General features: G+C 45.8%; 1 protein-coding gene across 1 annotated transcript in view; it reads right to left on the bottom strand.

Annotated features, from left to right (window-relative positions):
- The window catches only part of PDGFRL (platelet derived growth factor receptor like), a 194,184-nt gene that overhangs the window by 391 nt on the left and 173,743 nt on the right, over positions 1-20,050 (bottom strand). The window contains exon 6 of the mRNA XM_068278638.1: positions 1-127. This exon is cut by the window's left edge and continues 391 nt beyond it. Within this exon, the coding sequence (XP_068134739.1) occupies positions 1-127 (127 nt within the window). The remainder of the gene's footprint in view (positions 128-20,050) is intronic.

The raw sequence follows: 20,050 nt of genomic DNA, 5'->3' as shown, positions 1-20,050 counted from the left end.
TATAATATCCAGCATCAATGGTCTCAAAGTCTTCCACGGTAATGATGCTTTTGGAGATTCTGGTGGTATGGCCAATGCCGCGGTTAATCAGTCTCCAGGTATTTTGAATTGTCACAGGCCGTTCATACTGTGCAAACAAAGAAAAGGTCTTTAACATGTGAGGAATGTACAGTAGGTATACTGCATATGGACATTAAATGACCACAAACGTGAAACATTTCTGAGGTGACGGTAATTGCAGAAAATCAGCAAGTGCATCCAGGACTGTAGAGCTCATGGATAGACTATGTGCAAAGTTGCATACATCCCAACAGGACCACTTGTTTCTGCTTTCTATTAGTACTGTCTTCAGTCATCAAGAACACAACTTGCTTCAAACCTATCAAGCCTGACTAGACAACATATTTCCATGTTGCCTGTCATGGTCAGTTCAAATAAGTGATGTTGTCTATCCATCCTGAACCCCTTTAGAAGATAGTATAAGGGTTGTTTCCAGGCCAAAATTGTATTATTGCCCCAAAACATTGACAGTTGATCTCTTATTAGAGGTGTAGCAAACTGTTCGCCGGCGAACGGTTCCAGGCGAACTTCGGTGGTTCACGTTCGCCTGGACCAGGCGAACTTTTGCGGAAGTTCAATTCGCCCCATAATGCACTATGAGGGTCAACTTTGACCCTCTGCATCACAGTCAGCAGGCACATTGTAGCCATTCAGGCTACACTAAGCCCTGGAGCCCCCCCCCCCCCCCCTTATATAAGGCAGGCTCGCCGGCCATTAGAGTCACTCGTCTGCCTGCTATTAGACAGACTAGGGCAAGCTGCTGCAGATTGTTCTCCTAGGGACAGATTAGTTAGGTTCTTGGCTGCTTGGCTTGCTCCTGGCTGATTATTATTGCTTTTATAGCACCCCTCAACAGCTCTTTTCAGAGGTAATCCTGTTCTTTTTTTCTTTTTTTTGTGGGTGTGTCAAACTGACACTTTTGTTGCAGACACAGGCTTGCTAATTCATACTGTGTGTGCCACTGCCAGCAGCCCAGCACATTCAGTGACTACCTGTGTGTGTGACAGGGAGCTGCACATTGTACTACCCAGTACTGCATATACCCAGTACCTGTTGTGTTTACTTAACCCACCTCATCACTGCATATACCTAGCTTTGTGTTCAGTGAACCCAGCTCACTGCATCTAACTACCTGTTGTGTTGAGTGAACCTAGCTCACTGCATATAACTACCTGTTGTGTTGAGTGAACCCACCTCACTGCATATAACTACCTTTATTGTTCAGTGAACCCACCTCACTGCATATAACTACCTTTACTGTTCAGTGAACCCACCTCACTGCATCTAACTACCTGTTGTGTTGAGTGAACCCACCTCACTGCATATAACTACCTGTTGTGTTGAGTGAACCCACCTCACTGCATAGAACTACCTTTACTGTTCAGTGAACCCACCTCACTGCATAGAACTACCTTTACTGTTGAGTGAACCCAGCTCACTGCATATAACTACCTGTTGTGTTGAGTGAACCCAACTCACTGCATATAACTACCTTTATTGTTCAGTGAACCCACCTCACTGCATATAACTACCTTTATGGTTGAGTGAACCCACCTCACTGCATATAACTACCTTTACTGTTCAGTGAACCCACCTCACTGCATCTAACTACCTGTCGTGTTGAGTGAACCCACCTCGCTGCTTTGAGTAAAATCCAGATGTTTCCCCGGGACTTTGTGCATGTATCCCACTCCGCCATGCCCTCCTCCAGGTGTTAGACCCCTTGAAACATGTTTTCCATCACTTTTGTGGCCAGCATAATTTTTTCTATTTTTCAAAGTTCGCTTCCCCATTGAAGTCTATTGCGGTTCGCGAACTTTTCCGCGAACCGGACCTTCCGCGAAGGTTCGCGAACGGGGTTCGCGAACCAAAAAAACGTAGGTTCGCGACATCACTATCTCTTATCAGTGACTGGAAGTGAGGATTAGCAGCCTTGTCACATGAATGGGGGTATCCAACAGGAGTGTGCAAGCATTGCAGCCATGCCATGTGGATGGGTGTCCAACAATAGTGTGCAAGTGTTAGCAGCCCTGCCACATGGATGGGGTGCCCAGTGGTAGTGTGCAAGGGTTAGCAGCCCTGCCACTTGGATGAGTATGCCCTATCTAGGAGTGGAGCAGCATTTGTGCTGGGAAAAATAGGAACCTACGTGTGTTCCCCGCTATGGAGGTATGCACGAGTATGATTACCCCTTTATTGTGGTAGTGTGTGAGCATTAGCAATCCTGCCGGGGCCATATCTCTGGAGAGGTCACAGAGGCCTGTGCCTAGGGGGTTTGCTGCCTGCCCAAGACGTGGCTGGATGTAGAAGAGGGGTTGGTATATGTAGAAAAGGAAATCCGCACATAGAGAGCAACACATGGAAGAAGAGAGCTGATGCCCAAGAGCATGTTAGAAGGGAAGGCAGAAGAAAGTGGGCCAAGGGACAGAATAAAAAAATCCTTGCACGGGATTCTTTTGTCTAGCGCTTCTTCTCCAACTCCACTCCCCCCCACCCCCCCGCCCCTCAGGAATAGATATGGATCAGAAGGCGTACATCAAAAAAGGGCGTCGGGAAAAAAGGGCGTGTGGTGTAAACGATAAACAGTATTATCGTTTATTGAAATATTGTGTAGAATTTCGTTTAGAAATAGTGTTTTAAGAATTTATAAATCACTAAATAATGTGTATGAGATCGGCAATTCTTAAAACGTTAATCTTCCGTATTTGTAAACTGAAACTTATATTTACGTTTGTTAAAACCCTCCCTGTACCTATCCCTAACCCCTAGACCCCCTGTTGGTGCCTAAACCTAAGACCCCCCTGTTGGTGCCTAAACCTAAGACCCCCCTGTTGGTGCCTAAACCTAAGACCCCCCTGTTGGTGCCTAAACCTAAGACCCCCAGTTGGTGCCTAAACCTAAGACCCCCCTGTTGGTGCCTAAACCTAACACCCCCCTGTTGGTGCCTAAACCTAAGACCCCCCTTGTTGGTGCCTAAACCTAAGACCCCCCAGTTGGTGCCTAAACCTAAGACCCCCCAGTTGGTGCCTAAACCTAAGACCCCCCTGTTGGTGCCTAAACCTAAGACCCCCCTGTTGGTGCCTAAACCTAAGACCCCCCAGTTGGTGCCTAAACCTAAGACCCCCTATGGATAATAATGTTTTACAGACATTAATAAATAAAAAATGTAAATAAAAAAATGTAATTAATTTTTTTGGGTGAATAATAATGTTTTAGAAATGTTTTAGAAATAGTGATTTAGTATCTTTATAAACGTTATTCGTCACGGGCTCATTTTGTAAAGTTAAATCATCACAAACATAGTTATAAATCCTTAAAAATCTCCGGGCGCCGTTTGTTAAAACGTTAATAATCTCCGGCGCCTTTTTTTCCCTGTTCGGCGCCCGGTAAACGATATTTATAATGGGAGTGAATGGGGCGCCCTTTTTGTCCACTTGTCTCATGCGCCCAAATCTCCTGCTTCCGATCAGAAGTGCCGTTGATAATTATCTGGTGGTGTCGCCGTGTTTTTTATTTAGTACTGAATCAGGCCCTGTGTGATCATAACAAAGTAAGGATTTCACCACTTATAACACATGCAAGTGGCATTTCCAGCCCCAGCCTTGTGAATAGATGACTGTCTTTACTAATAAATGGTTAATTGAAGAGTATTGGGAACACAAATCCTTTGGACTATGTTTTCTACCTCATGCAGGTAGTTCTCACTCAGTACTAGAGAGCTTGTGAGAAGCCAGTGGCAGCTTCTAAGCAGAACATCTGCAGCAGCTGTGCAGATCAGTCAGCAGTGTTCCCATAGGACAATGAGTCACATCCCTCTCATCACAGATCAGGGCTAATCCTTCCCGGCACTAGATGCTTTCCTGCTCTCTCCTTGCCAGCTTTATCACCGCATTGACGTGCTGCTGACAGAACTGGCTAGATGCTGCAACTTAAGCCTAATCTACACGGTACCATTTTCCGTCAGATCGACGGATCTATAAGATAATTTTTGACCGGTCCGATCGGATTCCGATCGATTTTGCGATCAATTGTGGATACTTAACGCAAAATCGATTGCAAAATTGATTGGAAACAATTTGGATGTCTACACACTGCAATTTCTTATCAGATCACTGGTCGATCCAATGGGAAAATTGTACCATGTAGATGGGGCTTTAGATCTGCACAGCTAGATATACACTGATAGTTTCACCAGTGCTAGTAGTTACCAGAAATACAATTATCTCCTCTGTAACTCTGGATATAGGAGACTGCTCCCCCTGTTCAGCTTAGAGGATAGTCCATGAGTTGTGCACATTTTTGACGTTGGTACAAATTTCGTTTCATTTTTTTATGCCGACTGGACTAATCAGATGCAGTTGCAACTTAATTTGATTGAACCATTTTCAACCTGCATACAAATCACGACCAAGTTTTACACCAATAGCACCTCATTGTTCATAATATCCACTTATTTTAGAGCTGGTTTACACGGGCTTCTGCTCAGGGTCTTGTTTGAAAAACATTGGTTTTTTTTTTATGAATGCCAGCATTTACTGCTCAAGCTTTTAATGTCTTTTAGGGCCCTTTTCCACTAGCAATCGCTAGCGATTCAGCAAAGTTCCAAATTCTCCCGGTGATTGTGATCGTAATTTTGCTATGCAATGCACTGCATAGCAAAATCGCGGCAAAAATCGCTCCGCAGTGAATCGCGATTAAGTAAAAACCGAATTGCAGTAGTGGAAATTACCTACCACGATTTCTATGTTATTTGGCAAACCGTAGCGATTTAAAAATCACTAGCGGTTTGCGATTTTGCGATTCAGCATCGCAATCGCCGCTAGTGGAAAAGCAAAGTCTATTCTTCTAACCATTGTAATGTGGGCTTATTCTGAGAATTTATAAAAGCTGCCATGGCTGCCTTTATTCTAAGACTGGTTTCACACTGTAAATTGGCTTTAGCGATATGGTGCGTCGCCCCCGTCGCCAGGCATCGCACCGCCAAAAACAGGCCTTCAGGGAACACTGTGTTAGTACACAGTGTTCCCTGTATGGCATTCAGCCAAGCAGGAAGTGACACACGCTTGCGGTCACTTCCTGCTTCGGGTATGCAGAAGAAGCCTGCGTTACCATCAGGGGTGTTGCTAGGATCCTAAGAGATCTGCGGCACTATTGGGCACTCTAGATGAAAAATGGGTGTGGCCCTGTACCAGAGTGGGGGTGTGGTAATGGGTGGAGCCAAATTTACATGAGTTTAACAGTGGCCTAAGTAGACCTGACCAGCAAAATGTTGGATGAAGCCCCCTCTCCAAAAAAAATCCAGCATACGACATAAATAGTCAGTGTCACTTAAAAATAACTAGGCAGAGTAGTTACCTGGCTTCGGTGCTGGCTGGTCTGGCTTTCTGCTGGGTGGGCTTGCATAATGCCAGGTTGTCTGGCAGTTCCCCCATAGCATTCCCTGACCTTCTAGTGGGCCCCCTCCCATGCTCCCGCGGTTTTCCCATTGAGGCACCACAACACCCAACATGCCCCCATAGAAACAGCACAGCTCCCAGCATGCCCCCATAAAGGCATCACAGTGCACAGCATGGCACTACAGCACTCAGTATGCCCACATAGAGGCACCACAGCACCCAGTATAACCCAATTGATGCACCACAGCTCCCAGCATGCCCGCTAATGAAGTACCACAGCTGACTCTGCCTGGGGGACATCCAGGGCACCCCAGAATAGATCCGGGGCACGTGCCACTGACTGATATTTGGGGCTAGCAACGCCCCTGGTCACCATAGACTAACATGAATTCCGGCCTGATACAGAACACTACAGGAGCCGCACAGTAATGTAGTTATGCGCTAGTGGTAAAAACGACTTCCGGTGGGAAGTACATGGGAAGTATGAACTTCCCCATAGAGTATCATTAGGCAGAGCCGGGACAAGGTCCTCCAGCACCCAAGGCTGATACACCAAAGTGCGCCCCTCCATCCCTTCCACCCGAGCCATCAAACACTGATTGCTATTAGACTAAGAGGCACCACAGGGCCCACAACCTCCCCAACCCCTTAACTTCTAGTTATCTGGCTTGCAGTCACTGCCAAGTATCCCCTTTTCTTATTTCTTTCTGCTTCAAACACAATTAGGAATGACAGCTGAATGAATTCTGCGCCCCCTCCTACACTGCACCCTGAGGCTGGAGCCTCTCCAGCCTATGCCTCGGCCTGGTCCTGTCATTAGGCTACGGTAGTAGTGCGGCAATTTGCGCCAGTATAAAAGGGCCCTGAAGCTTATAGCTGCATGGCTGCCAAAGAGATCCTGTGTCTACTTGTAGCCATAGACCCTGAACAGGCATGCAGACAGTGGTGTACCTAGGACATCTGACAACCTGGGAATTAAATGATACCCCCCCCCCCCCAAAAAAAAAGTAAATGAATGAGTTTGGCATGCTAAGCGCGTCGTGGAGGGTAATGTCCGATATAGTTGCCCCCAGTATAGGTAGCCTGGAATAGTTGCCCGCAGTATAGGTAACCTGGAATAGTTGTCCCCCAGTATAGGTAACCTGCGATAGTTGCCCCTAATAGTTGTGTTAAGGGTAGCGGTAACCCCCAGCCGCAGGGGGCCCGGCTGCCACTCCTCTGCCGGGGGGGAGGCAACCACTCCTGGTGCCACCCCCTTAAGACTGAATGCAGATCAGGTGTTTCTGAATGAAGTCTGACTATATTAGCTGTATGCTTGTTTCAGTTGTGTGATTCAGATACTACTACAGCCAAAGAGATCAGCAGGACTGCCAGGCAACTGGTATTATTTAACAGGAAATATGGCAGCCTCCAAATCCTTCTCGGTACAGGTGTACTTTAAGTTGCATCTTTTTAGCTGAACTGTGAAACAACTGAAGCCAAAACATCAGCAGGAAAAGTATCATTCATTTTTATACAAAATCCACAATAGCAGCCATCGTAATCTTTCAGCATTGATTGTATTAAAGTGAACAAACGTTCACTTTAAGAGATTGTTTCTCAGTCGTCCTGAGTTATAGCATATTGTACATAATCACTGTTCCATGCAATATATCCCTAAATAAGCTGCATTTGTTACTCATCACATCGATTTTGCCTGAAAGGACAATAGCTCACTAGGGGGCACCATGTAATGCTTGTATTTCAGCATGTGTTTCCAGTATGTCACATAAGCCCGTGGAAATTTCATTAGTGAATCAAATTGTTGAGTGACAAAGAAGCTTTATCATTTATCCTATAGATTTCTAGCACACATGGTGACAGTCTGTCATCTGCCGTGCTGCTCCAGGACAAGAATGTCAGAGATGAGAGCATTGTAGCAGCAACAATCGCATGTGTGAGTCATTCGTTGTGGAAGAAAAATAGCAAAATAAAAGCAGATGATCCATTATGTGCAGTATATACAGTATGCATGTATAGTTTAGGTCCTTACCAGGGTTTCCCTATTTCTTTTTACATTTTTTGTATAATACTGGTTGGGTATTAATGCGGAACTCCAGTGAAAATAATGTCATAAAAAATGTGCTTCATTTTTACAGTAATTATGTATAAATGATTTAGTCAGTGTTTGCCCATTGTAAAATCTTTCCTCTCCCTGATTTACCTTCTGACATTTATCACATGGTGACATTTTTCCTGCTGGCAGGTGATGTCACTGGAAGTAGCTGCTGCTTGTTTTTTTTTTTTGGCAGTTGGAAACAGCTGTAAACAGCTATTTCACACAATGCAATGAGGTTCACAGACAGGAAACTGCCAGGACCATGGTCCTCACAGTTTCCTGTGGGAGGGGTTTCACCACAATATCAGTCATACAGCATCCCCTGATGATCCGTTTGTGAAAAGGAAAAGATTTCTCATGGGAAAGGGGGTATCAGCTACTGACTGGGATGAAGTTCAATTCTTGGTTTCAGTTTCTCTTTAAAGCAAACCTGGAGTGAAAATAAACGTATGAGATAATGAATTGTGTATGTAGTACAGCTAAAAAATAGAACATTAGTACAAAAAAAAGTCTCATGTTGTTTTCCAGTACAGGAAGAGTTAAAAAACAAAACAAAAAAACAAAACACTTTAGTTATCTATGAAAAATGGGTCAAATACAGTCCTGTTTTCTGAAGCACTTAAACAGCCAAGAAACAGAGACAGCTTCAGATAAGGTTTACTGCAGGAAGGTTCAAAGGGTCATTATTTCTGCTTTGTTGCTCTTGTCCTTTAGGGTAAAAATCGCTTTTATTTACCAATAACTTAATCACTACTAATCACAATAAAATGATCTATATCTTGTTTTTTTACCACCAATTAGGCTTTTTGGGGTTGATATTCTATCCACTGTAAAGGGAAAAACAAGGAAAAAATGAAAAAATACACTATTTCTCCAATTTCATCCCATATAGTTTTAATATAAACACTGCTACTGTACTTAACCACTTAAGGACCGCCCCCAGCTGATGGGCGGCGGCAAAGGCTGGGCCTAAACAACCGCAATACGCCCATCGCTGGGCCGGCGGCGGGCGTGGTTATGCGGCGATCACGTCATTTGTGACAAGATCAGCCGCGGCGACAGGCTCCGCCCCCTTGCGCTGTAACCCGCCGGCCGTTCGGAAGCGCCGGCGGGTTACTAGCTGCCCGATCGCCGGTAACTAAATGTATAATAGGCTTTGTAATGTATACAAAGACTATTATACAGGCTGCCTCCTACCCTGGTGGTCCCAGTGTCCGAGGGACCACCAGGGCAGGCTGCAGCCACCCTAGTCTGCACCCAAGCACACTGATCTCCCCCCCCTTCCATCTGATCGCCCACAGCACCCCTCAGACCCCCCCTGCCCACCCCCCAGACCACTGTTTGCACCCAATCACCCCCCTAATCACCCATCAATCACTCCCTGTCACTATCTGTCAATGCTATTTTTTTTAATGCCCTAAACTGCCCCCTGCTCCCTCCTGATCACCCCCCACCCCTCAGATTCTCCCCAGACCCCCTCCCCCTGTGTACTGTATGCCTCTATCCCCCCTGTAATAACCCACTGATCACCTGTCAATCACCCATCAATCACCCCCTGTCACTGCCACCCCTCAATCAGCCCCTAACCTACCCCTTGCGGGCAATCTGATCACCCACACCATCAGATCGCCCGCAGATCCGACGTCAGATCACCTCCCAAGTGCATTGTTTACATCTGTTCTCTCCTCTAAACACCCACTAATTACCCATCAATCACCCATCAATCACCCCCTATCACCACCTGTCACTGTTACCCATCAGATTAGACCCTAATCTGCCCCTTGCGGGCACTCAATCACCCGCCCACACGCTCAGATTGCCCTCAGACCCCCCCTTATCAATTCGCCAGTGCATTATTTACATCTGTTCTTCCCTGTAATAACACACTGATCACCTGTCAATCACCCATCAATCACCCCCTGTCACTGCCACCTATCAATCAGCCCCTAACCTTCCCCTTGCGGGGAATCTGATCACCCACCCACACCATCAGATCACCCGCAGATCCGACGTCAGATCACCTCCCAAGTGCATTGTTTACATCTGTTCTCTCCTCTAAACACCCACTAATTACCCATCAATCAACCCTGTCACCACCTGTCACTGCTACCTATCAGATCAGACCCCTATCTGCCCCTAGGGCACCCAATCACCCACCCACACCCTCAGAACGACCTCACCCCCCCAGACCTCCCCCCCCCCCTGTATACTGTATACATCTATTCTCCCCTGTAATCACCTGTCAATCACCACCTGTCACTGCCACTTATCAGATCAGACCCTAACCTGCCTCTTACGGGCATCTGATCACCCTCCAACACCATCAGATTGCTCCAGACCTACCCTCAGATCACCTCCAAAGTGCATTGTTTACATCTGTTCTGCCATCACCCACTGATCACCCCCTGTCACCACCTGTCACTGCTACCCATCAGATTAGACCCCTATCTGCCCCTAGGGCACCCAATCACCCGCCAACACCCTCAGAACGCCCTCAGACCCCAGCCCTGATCACCTCGCCAGTGCATTGCTTGCATCTATTCCCCCCTCTAATCACACCTTGAGACACCCATCAATCACCTCCTGTCACCCCCTAGCACACCTACCCATCAGATCAGGCCCTAATTTGCCCCGTGTGGGCTCCTGATCACTCGTCCAAACCCTCACATCCCCCTCAGACCCCCTTCCGATCACCTCCCCAGTGCATTGATTGCATCTATTTTCCCCTCTAACCACCCCCTGAGACACCCATCAATCACCTCCTGTCACCACCCTAGCACTCCTATCCATCAGATCAGGCCCAATACAACCTGTCATCTAAGAGGCCACCCTGCTTATGACCGGTTCCACAAAATTCGCCCCCTCATAGACCACCTGTCATCAAAATTTGCAGATGCTTATACCCCTGAACAGTCATTTTTAGACATTTGGTTTCCAGACTACTCACGGTTTTGGGCCCGTAAAAATGCCAGTGCAGTATAGGAGGTACAAGTGACCCCATTTTAGAAAAAAGACACCCCAAGGTATTCTGTTAGGTGTATGACGAGTTCATAGAAGATTTTATTTTTTGTCAAAAGTTAGCGGAAATTGATTTTTATTGTTTTTTTCACAAAGTGTCATTTTTCACTAACTTGTGACAAAAAAAAATAAAATCTTCTATGAACTCACCATACACCCAACGGAATACCTTGGGGTGTCTTCTTTCTAAAATGGGGTCACTTGTGGGGTTCCTATACTGCCCTGGCATTTTAGGGGCCCTAAACCGTGAGGAGTAGTCTAGAAAACAAATGCTTCAAAATGACCTGTGAATAGGACATTGGGCCCCTTAGCACACCTAGGCTGCAAAAAAGTGTCACACGTGGTATTGCCGTACTCAGGAGAAGTAGTATAATGTGTTTTGGGGTGTATTTTTACACATACCTATGCTGGGTGGGAGAAATCTCTCTGTAAATGGACAATTGTGTGTAAAAAAATCAAAAATTTGTCATTTACAGAGATATTTCTCCCACCCAGCATGGATATATGTAAAAATACACCACAAAACACATTATACTACTTCTTCTGAGCACGGCAGTACCACATGTGTGGCACTTTTTTGCAGCCTAACTGCGCTAAGGGGTCCAAAGTCCAATTAATACCTTTAGGATTTCACAGGTCATTTTGCGACATTTGGTTTAAGACTACTCCTCACGGTTTTGGGCCCCTAAAATGCCAGGGTAGTATAGGAACCCCACAAATGACCCCATTTTAGAAAGAAGACACCCCAAGGTATTCCGTTAGGAGTATCGTTAGTTCATAGAAGATTTTTTTTTGTCACAAGTTAGCGGAAATTGATTTTAATTTTTTTTTTCACAAAGTGTCATTTTCTGCTAACTTGTGACAAAAATAAAATCTTCTATGAACTCACCATACTGCTAACGGAATACCCTAGTGGGGTGTCTTTTTTCTAAAATGGGGTCACTTGTGGGGTTCCTATACTGCCCTGGCATTTTAAGGGCCCTAAACCGTGAGGAGTAGTCTTGAAACCAAATGTTGCAAAATGACCTGTGAAATCCTAAAGGTACTCATTGGACTTTGGGCCCCATAGCGCAGTTAGGGTGCAAAAAGTGCCACACATGTGGTATCGCCGTACTCAGGAGAAGTAGTGTCTTGTTTTTACACATACCCATGCTGGGTGGGAGAAATATCTCTGTAAATGGACAATTGTGTGTAAAAAAAAATCAAAACATTGTCATTTACAGAGATATTTCTCCCACCCAGCATGGGTATGTGTAAAAACAAGACATTTCAAGGTATTCAGACAGGAGCATAGTGAGTCCGTGGCAGACTTCATTTTTTTTTAGTAGCAAGTTAGAAGAAATGGAAACTGTTTTTTTTTTGTCACAAAGTGTCATTTTCCGCTAACTTGTGACAAAAATAAAATCTTCTATGAACTCACCATGCCTCTCAGTGAATACTTTGGGATGTCTTCTTTCCAAAATGGGGTCATTTGGGGGGTATTTATACTATCCTGGAATTTTAGCACCTCATGAAACATGACAGGTGGTCAGAAAAGTCAGAGATGCTGGAAAATGGGAAAATTCACTTTTGGCACCATAGTTTGTAAACGCTATAACTTTTACCCAATCCAATAAATATACACTGAATGAATTTTTTTTTATCAAAGACATGTAGCACAATACATTTGGACAAAAATGTATACAGACATTTTACTTTATTTGAAAAATGTCAGCACAGAAAGAAAAAAAAATCATTTTTTGACAAAATTCATGTCTTTTTTGATGAATATAATAAAAACTAAAACTTGCAGCAGCAATCAAATAGCACCAAAAGAAAGCTGTATTAGTGACAAGAAAAGGAGGTAAAATTAATTCAGGTGGTAGGTTGTATGAGCGAGCAATAAACCGTGAAACCTGCAGTGGTCTGAATGGTAAAAAAGGCTCTGGTCCTTAAGGGGTAGAAAGACTGTGGTCCTCAAGTGGTTAAAACCCACACATTGTATCTGCCTATTTGTCCTGGTTATCACAAGATTTTAATGATGTCCCTGGTACAAAGTATGGTGACAATATAGTATTTGGAAATAACGGTGTATTTTTCAATGTTTTTTTTCCTCACTAATCTCACGTGCATGCGCACGGGAACGCATGTGCACACGAGGGAGCGTGCAAGCGCACAGTAGCAGCAGCAATGTTTGACTTATGGAAGCGTCCTGGAGCCATTAAGAGGCTCTAGCAGCACATTTTTATAAGTCTGGTTGTCATTAAGTGTTTAAAAAGATCTTTATATATTTTCATGGTTTCCTGCATAAGTCCATTTCTTGTCTCTGTCTATTCCAGAAAAGCAGATGAATTGCCATGGTGGCCTTATATCTTACATTGTTCTCTTTTTTTCAGTTCCAGGAACCACTGTCCCATCTTAATATGAAACGAACGTCTTACAGGTACATGCACGACTTTGCAGAGAACCAGTCCGAACAGATCTCTTAATAGTCATTTTCAAATTTTAGTAATACCGGAATCATCCTCATATAAGATTTGTATTGTTCCTGCCTATTTGTCCACACTCCACAGTGGTCTTTTATGCGGAACAATTATCAAACAACTTTTGTTGTGAAACAAGTTGAAATAATAATAATAATAATCCGAACATTTGTATAGCGCTTTTCTCCTGTTGGACTCAAAGCGCTCAAGAGCTGCAGCCACTGGGACGCGTTCAAGAGGCCACCCTGCAGTGTTAGGGAGTCTTGCCTTGAACTCCTTACTGAATAGGTACTTGACCTAGCCAAGATTCGAACCCTGGTCTCCCATGTCAAAGGCATTGCCCTTAACCAGTACACTATCCAGCCACCACCCTCAAAAAAAGTTGCTTGCTGTTGTTCGCACAACTTATAAGACGTCAATCCAACTGTTGGATTGACGTCTTATCAGTCGCTACACAATCGCTGGCGAAAACCTTACCCTTTTTAAAATCGCTATCAAAATCGCCAGAAAACGCTTATGAAATCGCTTACAAAACGCTCATTAAAAACACTAGCGATTTCGATTAGCGATAGTCAGAGCTGGGACAAGGTCCTTCAGCGCACAAGGCTGAGACACCAAAGTGCGCCCCTCCATCCCTCCCACCCAAACCGTCACACACTGATTGCCAGTAGACTAAGAGGTGCCCCAGGGCCCCCAACCCTCCCAGCACCTAAATCTCCAGTTATTTGGCTTGCAGTCAGAGCCAGGCATCCCCTTTTCTTATTTCTCTCTACTTCAAACACAATAGAGGAATGATAGCTGAGTGAGTTGTGCGTCCCCTCCTACACTGCGCCCTGAGGCTGGAGCCTCTCTCGCCTCTGCCTCGTCCCGGCCCTGGCGATAGTGCTTTGTAGTGCTTTGTTCTAGGCCTAAATGAATCCTAAACATAGCCCCCTAAGCAAGACAGTTTACTTTTTTTGTTCCTGCACTGTGTAAGGCCTCATTCACACTTCGTGCGCTTCTGTCTGCTTTTTTTCAGCACATAATGTTAAGGCCTCGCTCACATCATACGCGCTTCCGTGCAGATATGGAAGTGCGTATGATGTGCTGAAATGCAGGAACGGCAGAAGGGCATAGACTGCCCTTCTACCGTTCACATCTACTGCGCTGCGCAGCAGTACAATGCGCTAAGAAGCGCTTGCGTACTGCTGCCTGCATTTTGCCCGCAAGCGCAGAGCTGATCCCATCACTGTCAATGGATGGAATCAGCAGCACAGATGGCATGCGATCGTACATGTTGCGTTCGGATCGCACAGCCATCTGCGCTGGCTACATGTGAACGAGGCCTTATACTTCAGAATAGCAGGTCACATCCTGCACTATGATTGTAACCAGAAGTCATTATTAGCACTGTATCATTACTGCCAGTATCAACAGTACAAGGTGGGGCTCACACATTCCCATGCATATTTTCATGTGCTGCAGGAACAAAACTGTCTCAGTGCTTGAATGGAAGATGTATCACGATGGGTCAAAGCACAATAATCGGAATGTCATGGATGAGAGAATTCCTCTGGGTGTGTTCTATTAGCAGCCAGATAAGCTGTATTGTGTGGCCAGAAAAACATGGGCCAAGCAATATTGTGTCCAGTTCTGTTTCGTACAATGCAGCTTAACTGTTATGACGCTCTATACAAGCCAGTTACTAGGAAAATGGAGGGTACTCGAGCAGAAAAGCAAATATCTGGATGTTTAAGTTACTGGGGTGCTTGAAACGGTTTTAATTTGACAGGCACACCCCACTACACCAAGCGTTCTCAACCAGGGTTCCCAGGAACCCCAGTGTCTGCAGGGAGTACATTTGAAATCGGCGCCGGTAGACTTGGGCGCAGGATACAGCGGTATATGGCTGATCCTGCTTCTGCACAAGTCCGGGCCGATTTAATTACTATTTCCCCTCCAGGCCGCCATGGATGGTAGGGGAATGAAATTATTCTGCTTCCAGCATTTGCTGGAGGCCGAATTATTGTGTTTTTTAAGCAACCTCGGCTCCGTCTTCTGACGGAGCCGACGTTACTCACTGAGCGCTGCAATAGGAGTGATTCCTATTGTAGTCTATGGAGGCGCCGGCTGCGCCCAAATCTAGCAGCGCTGAAAAGCACTGATCCGTCTGCACGGGTTCCCTGGCATTTCACCCTCTTCTGAAATTAGCCTTGGTTGGTGGGTTAAAAAAGTATCTCCTATGCTCTTCTATAAAAAGAAAAACTGAATTGGTGATCAGTATAATAAGGAGCACAGTAATAAAAAAAAACCAGTAAGATAGTGAAGCAGTATAATAAAGATCCATATTATAGGGTGTACTATAATTGTGGGATCTATAATAAAAAAAACATGGGTTACTGTAATAAGAAGCACTATGGAATTGAGGCTGTTACAGTTCATACAGCTTTTTTAGTTGCACTTTCTTTTAAAGACCGTGCCATCTGCAAATAAATCCCCACTCCTTACGCTAATACGGGGGTTCCAATAATCCAAAAATGATTTGAAGGGTTCCTGCAGGGTGAAAAGGTTAAAGGGAAGGACCGAGCACAATAAAAGAAATAATCCACTTACCTTGGGCTTCCTCCAGCCCCTTGCAGCCGTTCTGTGCCCTCGGCCCAGCTCCGGTGGCTCCCGGTCCCCTCCGGTGCAGATGCCGACCTCGCCAAGTCCGCATCTGCTTGTGCTTCACCATGCGGCTCACTGATTCGTGCTGACGTCATCCGGACTGTACTGTGTCTGCGCAGTACAGTCCGGATGACGTCAGCCGGACTCTGAAAGCCACTTGCACAGGCGCAGTGGGCATCTTGCGCCGGATGGGAGCCCGGGCCACCAGTGTGGAGCGGAGCTGTGGCGTGGGCACAGGATGGCTGGCAGTGGCTGGAGTAAGGCTCAGGTAAGTGGATTTTCTTTTATTTTAAAGGTGCTCAGATGTGTCCTTTAAGGAGGACTGCACTACACTATAAAATAGGTGGCGGTGCTGAAAGGGGGCACAGTTTATTAAAACAGTATACGGTAGGTAAGAGGACCAGTTTAGTTTGTGATGCACATACTGGTGTGTGTGTGTGTGTGGGGGGGGGGGGGGGGGTGACAAAGAAATAACCGTTCTTATGTATGCATCTCTAGAGATGCTTTCCAACCTTCAGATATTTCCCATACTCCATTGGTCTCCTTTCCAAGGGTGAGCAATGATGTGATGTAGTCTCCCTCTACCTGCCACAGCCTCTAACCCTTTACTCAGTGCCATAGCTAAGGAGCTTTGGGCCTCAGTGCAAGTTTTACATTGGGCCCCTCAAGCATTCGATACATAATTCATATGGCACAACAACACCTGCCAAGAACAGCCACAGTATGAGAGGTGTAAGCAGGGCCGGTTTAAGCAACAATGGGGCCCCAGGGCAAAATAAACCTGGGCCTCCCCCCCCCCCCCCCCCCCCCAACATATACCCCGGAACAAAAATCGGCATTAGGGGACCTTTTTTGCAGCTGGTATAGTCAGGGTGTGAAGTCCCAATCGGTCGGAGCTCCACATTCTGGCTATCCCAGCCTGCATGGGGGACAAGGGGTTAAAAAGTTTCAGGAGGGGGGGCCCCACATAATTTTTTTTTTAATTCCCACACTCTAAACATAAAAAAAAAATTGTGAAAATAGGAAAAAATGCCAGGGATCTTCATACAGCCATATTGCGGCTGTATAGCGATCCCTGGCCAAAGCGCTGCGGCTGCATATAGACCCCCTGGAAACCCCGTCAGGAAATTTATTGCGCTTTTGTTTGATGCATGTAAAATTACACTACCGTTAGGTTTGCTACTAAAAGTGACATTTACCGCATTTAAAAGTATACTTTTTTCCTTCGAAACTTTAAAATCGATTTTCTCAAAAACTATAAGGTCTTTTTGAAAATTGTTTTTTCCTCTTATGCCTAATGATCTCCTTAACATATCCTGCAAATTTAGGGTTTCTAGCATTTAAGGTGGATTTGCTATTAACCATTAAAGTCGGCAGGTTTTTAAATGTGTATTTTTTTTCCTTTGAAACTTTAAAATAGATTTTCTCAAAAAGTATAAGGCCGATTTGAAATTTTTTTTCCTCTGGGGGCCCCTACAAGCTCTGGGGCCCTGGGGCAGCTGCTTCCTTTGCCTCTATGGTAGCGCCGGCCCTGGGTGTAAGGAGAGGAGAGGAGCAGTTTGTTAATGATTATCACTATTCAAAGCATACAGTGGAGGAAATAATTATTTGACCCCTCACTGATTTTGTAAGTTTGTCCAATGCACATGAAGCACATTAAGGTCATGGAGTGGCCTAGTCAGTCTCCGGACCTTAATCCAATAGAAAACCTATGGAGGGAGCTCAAGCTCAAAGAGGCAGCCTCGCAACCTTAGGGATTTAGAGATGATCTGCAAAGAGGAGTGGACCAACATTCCTCCTAAAATGTGTGCAAACTTGGTCATCAATTACAAGAAACGTTTGACCTTTGTGCTTGCAAACAAGGGCTTTTCCACTAAGTATTAAGTCTTTTATTGTTAGAGGGTTCAAAAACTTATTTCACTCAATGAAATGCAAATCAGTTGCTATCTTTTATTTAAGGGTATTTTTTCGATTTTCCTTTTGATGTGCTATCTGCCACTGTTAAAATAAACCTACCATTGAAATGATACTGTTCTGAGACTTTTCATTTCTTTGTCATTGGACAAACTTACAAAATCAGTGAGGGGTCAAATAATTATTTCCTCCACTGTATATAGAAGTGATCATCAGTGATGCTCGGATAATTCACAAACACTTTTTCACGTTTTGACAATCGAATCCGTGATCGATTCTGGATCACCATCATCATGTTGGAAATCCATGATTAGGTCGTGATTAGGCGGAAATGGGCAGAATTGGCATCTTTGGGCCAATCAGAGGCCCCCAGCCAGGCCCTAGCAACCAATCATAGGATGGGAGGCTCTGCCCTCACCTCCTGTATATAAAGTGGGAGCCATTAAAGGAGCTCCATCCTTGCTAGACTCTGTGGCACTGAGAGGATCATCTCCAGGCCATATTGTGCATCAGCAAGAGCGTTTTCAGTAATTACATTGCCCTTATACTGTATCTGATACTTGTATTCAGCTAGCTAGCCAGTGAGTGATTACTTAAGTTAGTTGTAGTCAGTGTAGTTGTCAGTGAGAGAGTGTACTGATTGCTGTGCTTAGTGCAGACAGCCTGTAGTGTTGGGCGAACAGTGTTCGCCACTGTTCGGGTTCTGCAGAACATCACCCTGTTCGGGTGATGTTCGAGTTCGGCCGAACACCTGATGGTGTTCGGCCTTTTTAGTTCGGGTTCGCCCGAACTACTCAATGCCCGCTGAACAGGGCCCCTGTTCGGCCGAACAGGGCCCCCCTATGGGGTCGCAGCCATAAGGGGGGAGCATGCCCCGATCGCGGGGGGGGGGGTCGGAAATTCCCCCCACCCCCTCCGCTAGCGCTCCCCCCTCTGCCCGCTTCCCCATAAAAAAAGTTTGTTGAAAGTTAATAGACAGTACCGGTGGCTGGCTGCAGTGGCTGGCTGGCAGTGGTGTGAGTGAGGAGGAGGAGTCCGACTAGGACGCGTTGAGGCCGGGCAGCGGGCGGTTCAGCGGTAGTACCCTTGTGGCCACTGAGCCAGCCACCGGTACTATTAACTTTCAACAAACTTTTTTTATGGGGAAGCGGGCAGAGGGGGGAGCGCTAGCGGAGGGGGTGGGGGGAATTTCCGACCATCAGGCCGATCAGGGCATGCTCCCCCCTTATGCCTGCGACCCCATAGGGGGGCCGTATTGCGGCATGTTCGGGTCCCCATTGACTTCCATTGAGTTCGGGGTTCGGGCCGAACATGCTGAACATCTGGCCCATGTTCGGCCTGTTCGGCCCGAACCCGAACATCCAGGTGTTCGCCCAACACTACAGACAGGCAGGTTCAACTTCACACTGATTCTACTGCTCTATTACTGTATACTTGTTAGAGGCGTCTATCAGCAGCACAGCCTGAGCTGAGTCAGCTGACGCTGGTGGCACCCATTTTCAGCTTCTTGGGTCGCCGTGTGGTCATTCAGGAGACAGACTCACAGGCATTGATGGACATGATGACGGAGGAGCAGCCCATCATTACTTTATGCCAGACCTCCACTGTGAGCAGCACTCCCAGCAGCAGCAGCCCCATGCTTGCGGTGACATCCACCCACAGATGGGGGCCACAAATGCTTGTAATTTTTTGGGCAGCATTATCATGCTGTGGTACCACCAGTGAAGTGCCATGGTCGTTATGTGCTGCCGCACTGACCGCTTTAGTCCTCATCCTGTTGCCACTGATGTTCTATTTCACTACTAAAGTCTGCGTTCCCACCGCCAGCGGCCACGGACAACTCTGCTGCCATGTCATTGCTATCGCTGCTAGGGAAAAAAAAAAGCTTTTACAAAAACCTCTCTGGGTGTTTTTGTGGCGTCGGCCACTCATCCTTCTCCAGTGGTACCATCACCGCCAGGTGCCATTGGGACTCACCTTCACCTCTGTGATTGCTTAAAGTGTATTTCCCTGTTTAGAACCACTTATTACCAATTAATAGCCACATTTAAAGTGTTGATTTAACTTTAAAATCCATTTTCCCAAGAACTAAAATTTCTTTTTGGAATTTTTTTTGTTTAAGTTGTAGCCCCTTATCACCTTTATAATCCATGCAATTGGGGGATTTTAGCATGTATGGAGGCCTTGCTATTAGCTAAAATGCTTTTCAGTGATCACTGCCATGAATTTCCGTGATTGCCTCATTCACAGAAAAAATCCGGGTCGAATTCGTGAGTCCATTTCAAATCCAGAAAGTAATCACTGAATTTCCGGATTTTTTTTACAATCACGGCGGAATAGTCGAATCCGTGATTGGGGGGTCTCCGAGCATCACTGGTGATCATAACCAGCACAGCACCAATGAAGAGCTAATACTGCAGTCAAGGGAGGGCCCCAGTGCAGTAGCAACCTCTGCA

The sequence above is a fragment of the Hyperolius riggenbachi genome, chromosome 1 (genome assembly GCF_040937935.1).
Source record: "Hyperolius riggenbachi isolate aHypRig1 chromosome 1, aHypRig1.pri, whole genome shotgun sequence".
Taxonomy (NCBI): domain Eukaryota; kingdom Metazoa; phylum Chordata; class Amphibia; order Anura; family Hyperoliidae; genus Hyperolius; species Hyperolius riggenbachi.
This window is presented reverse-complemented; position numbering and strand designations above follow the sequence as displayed.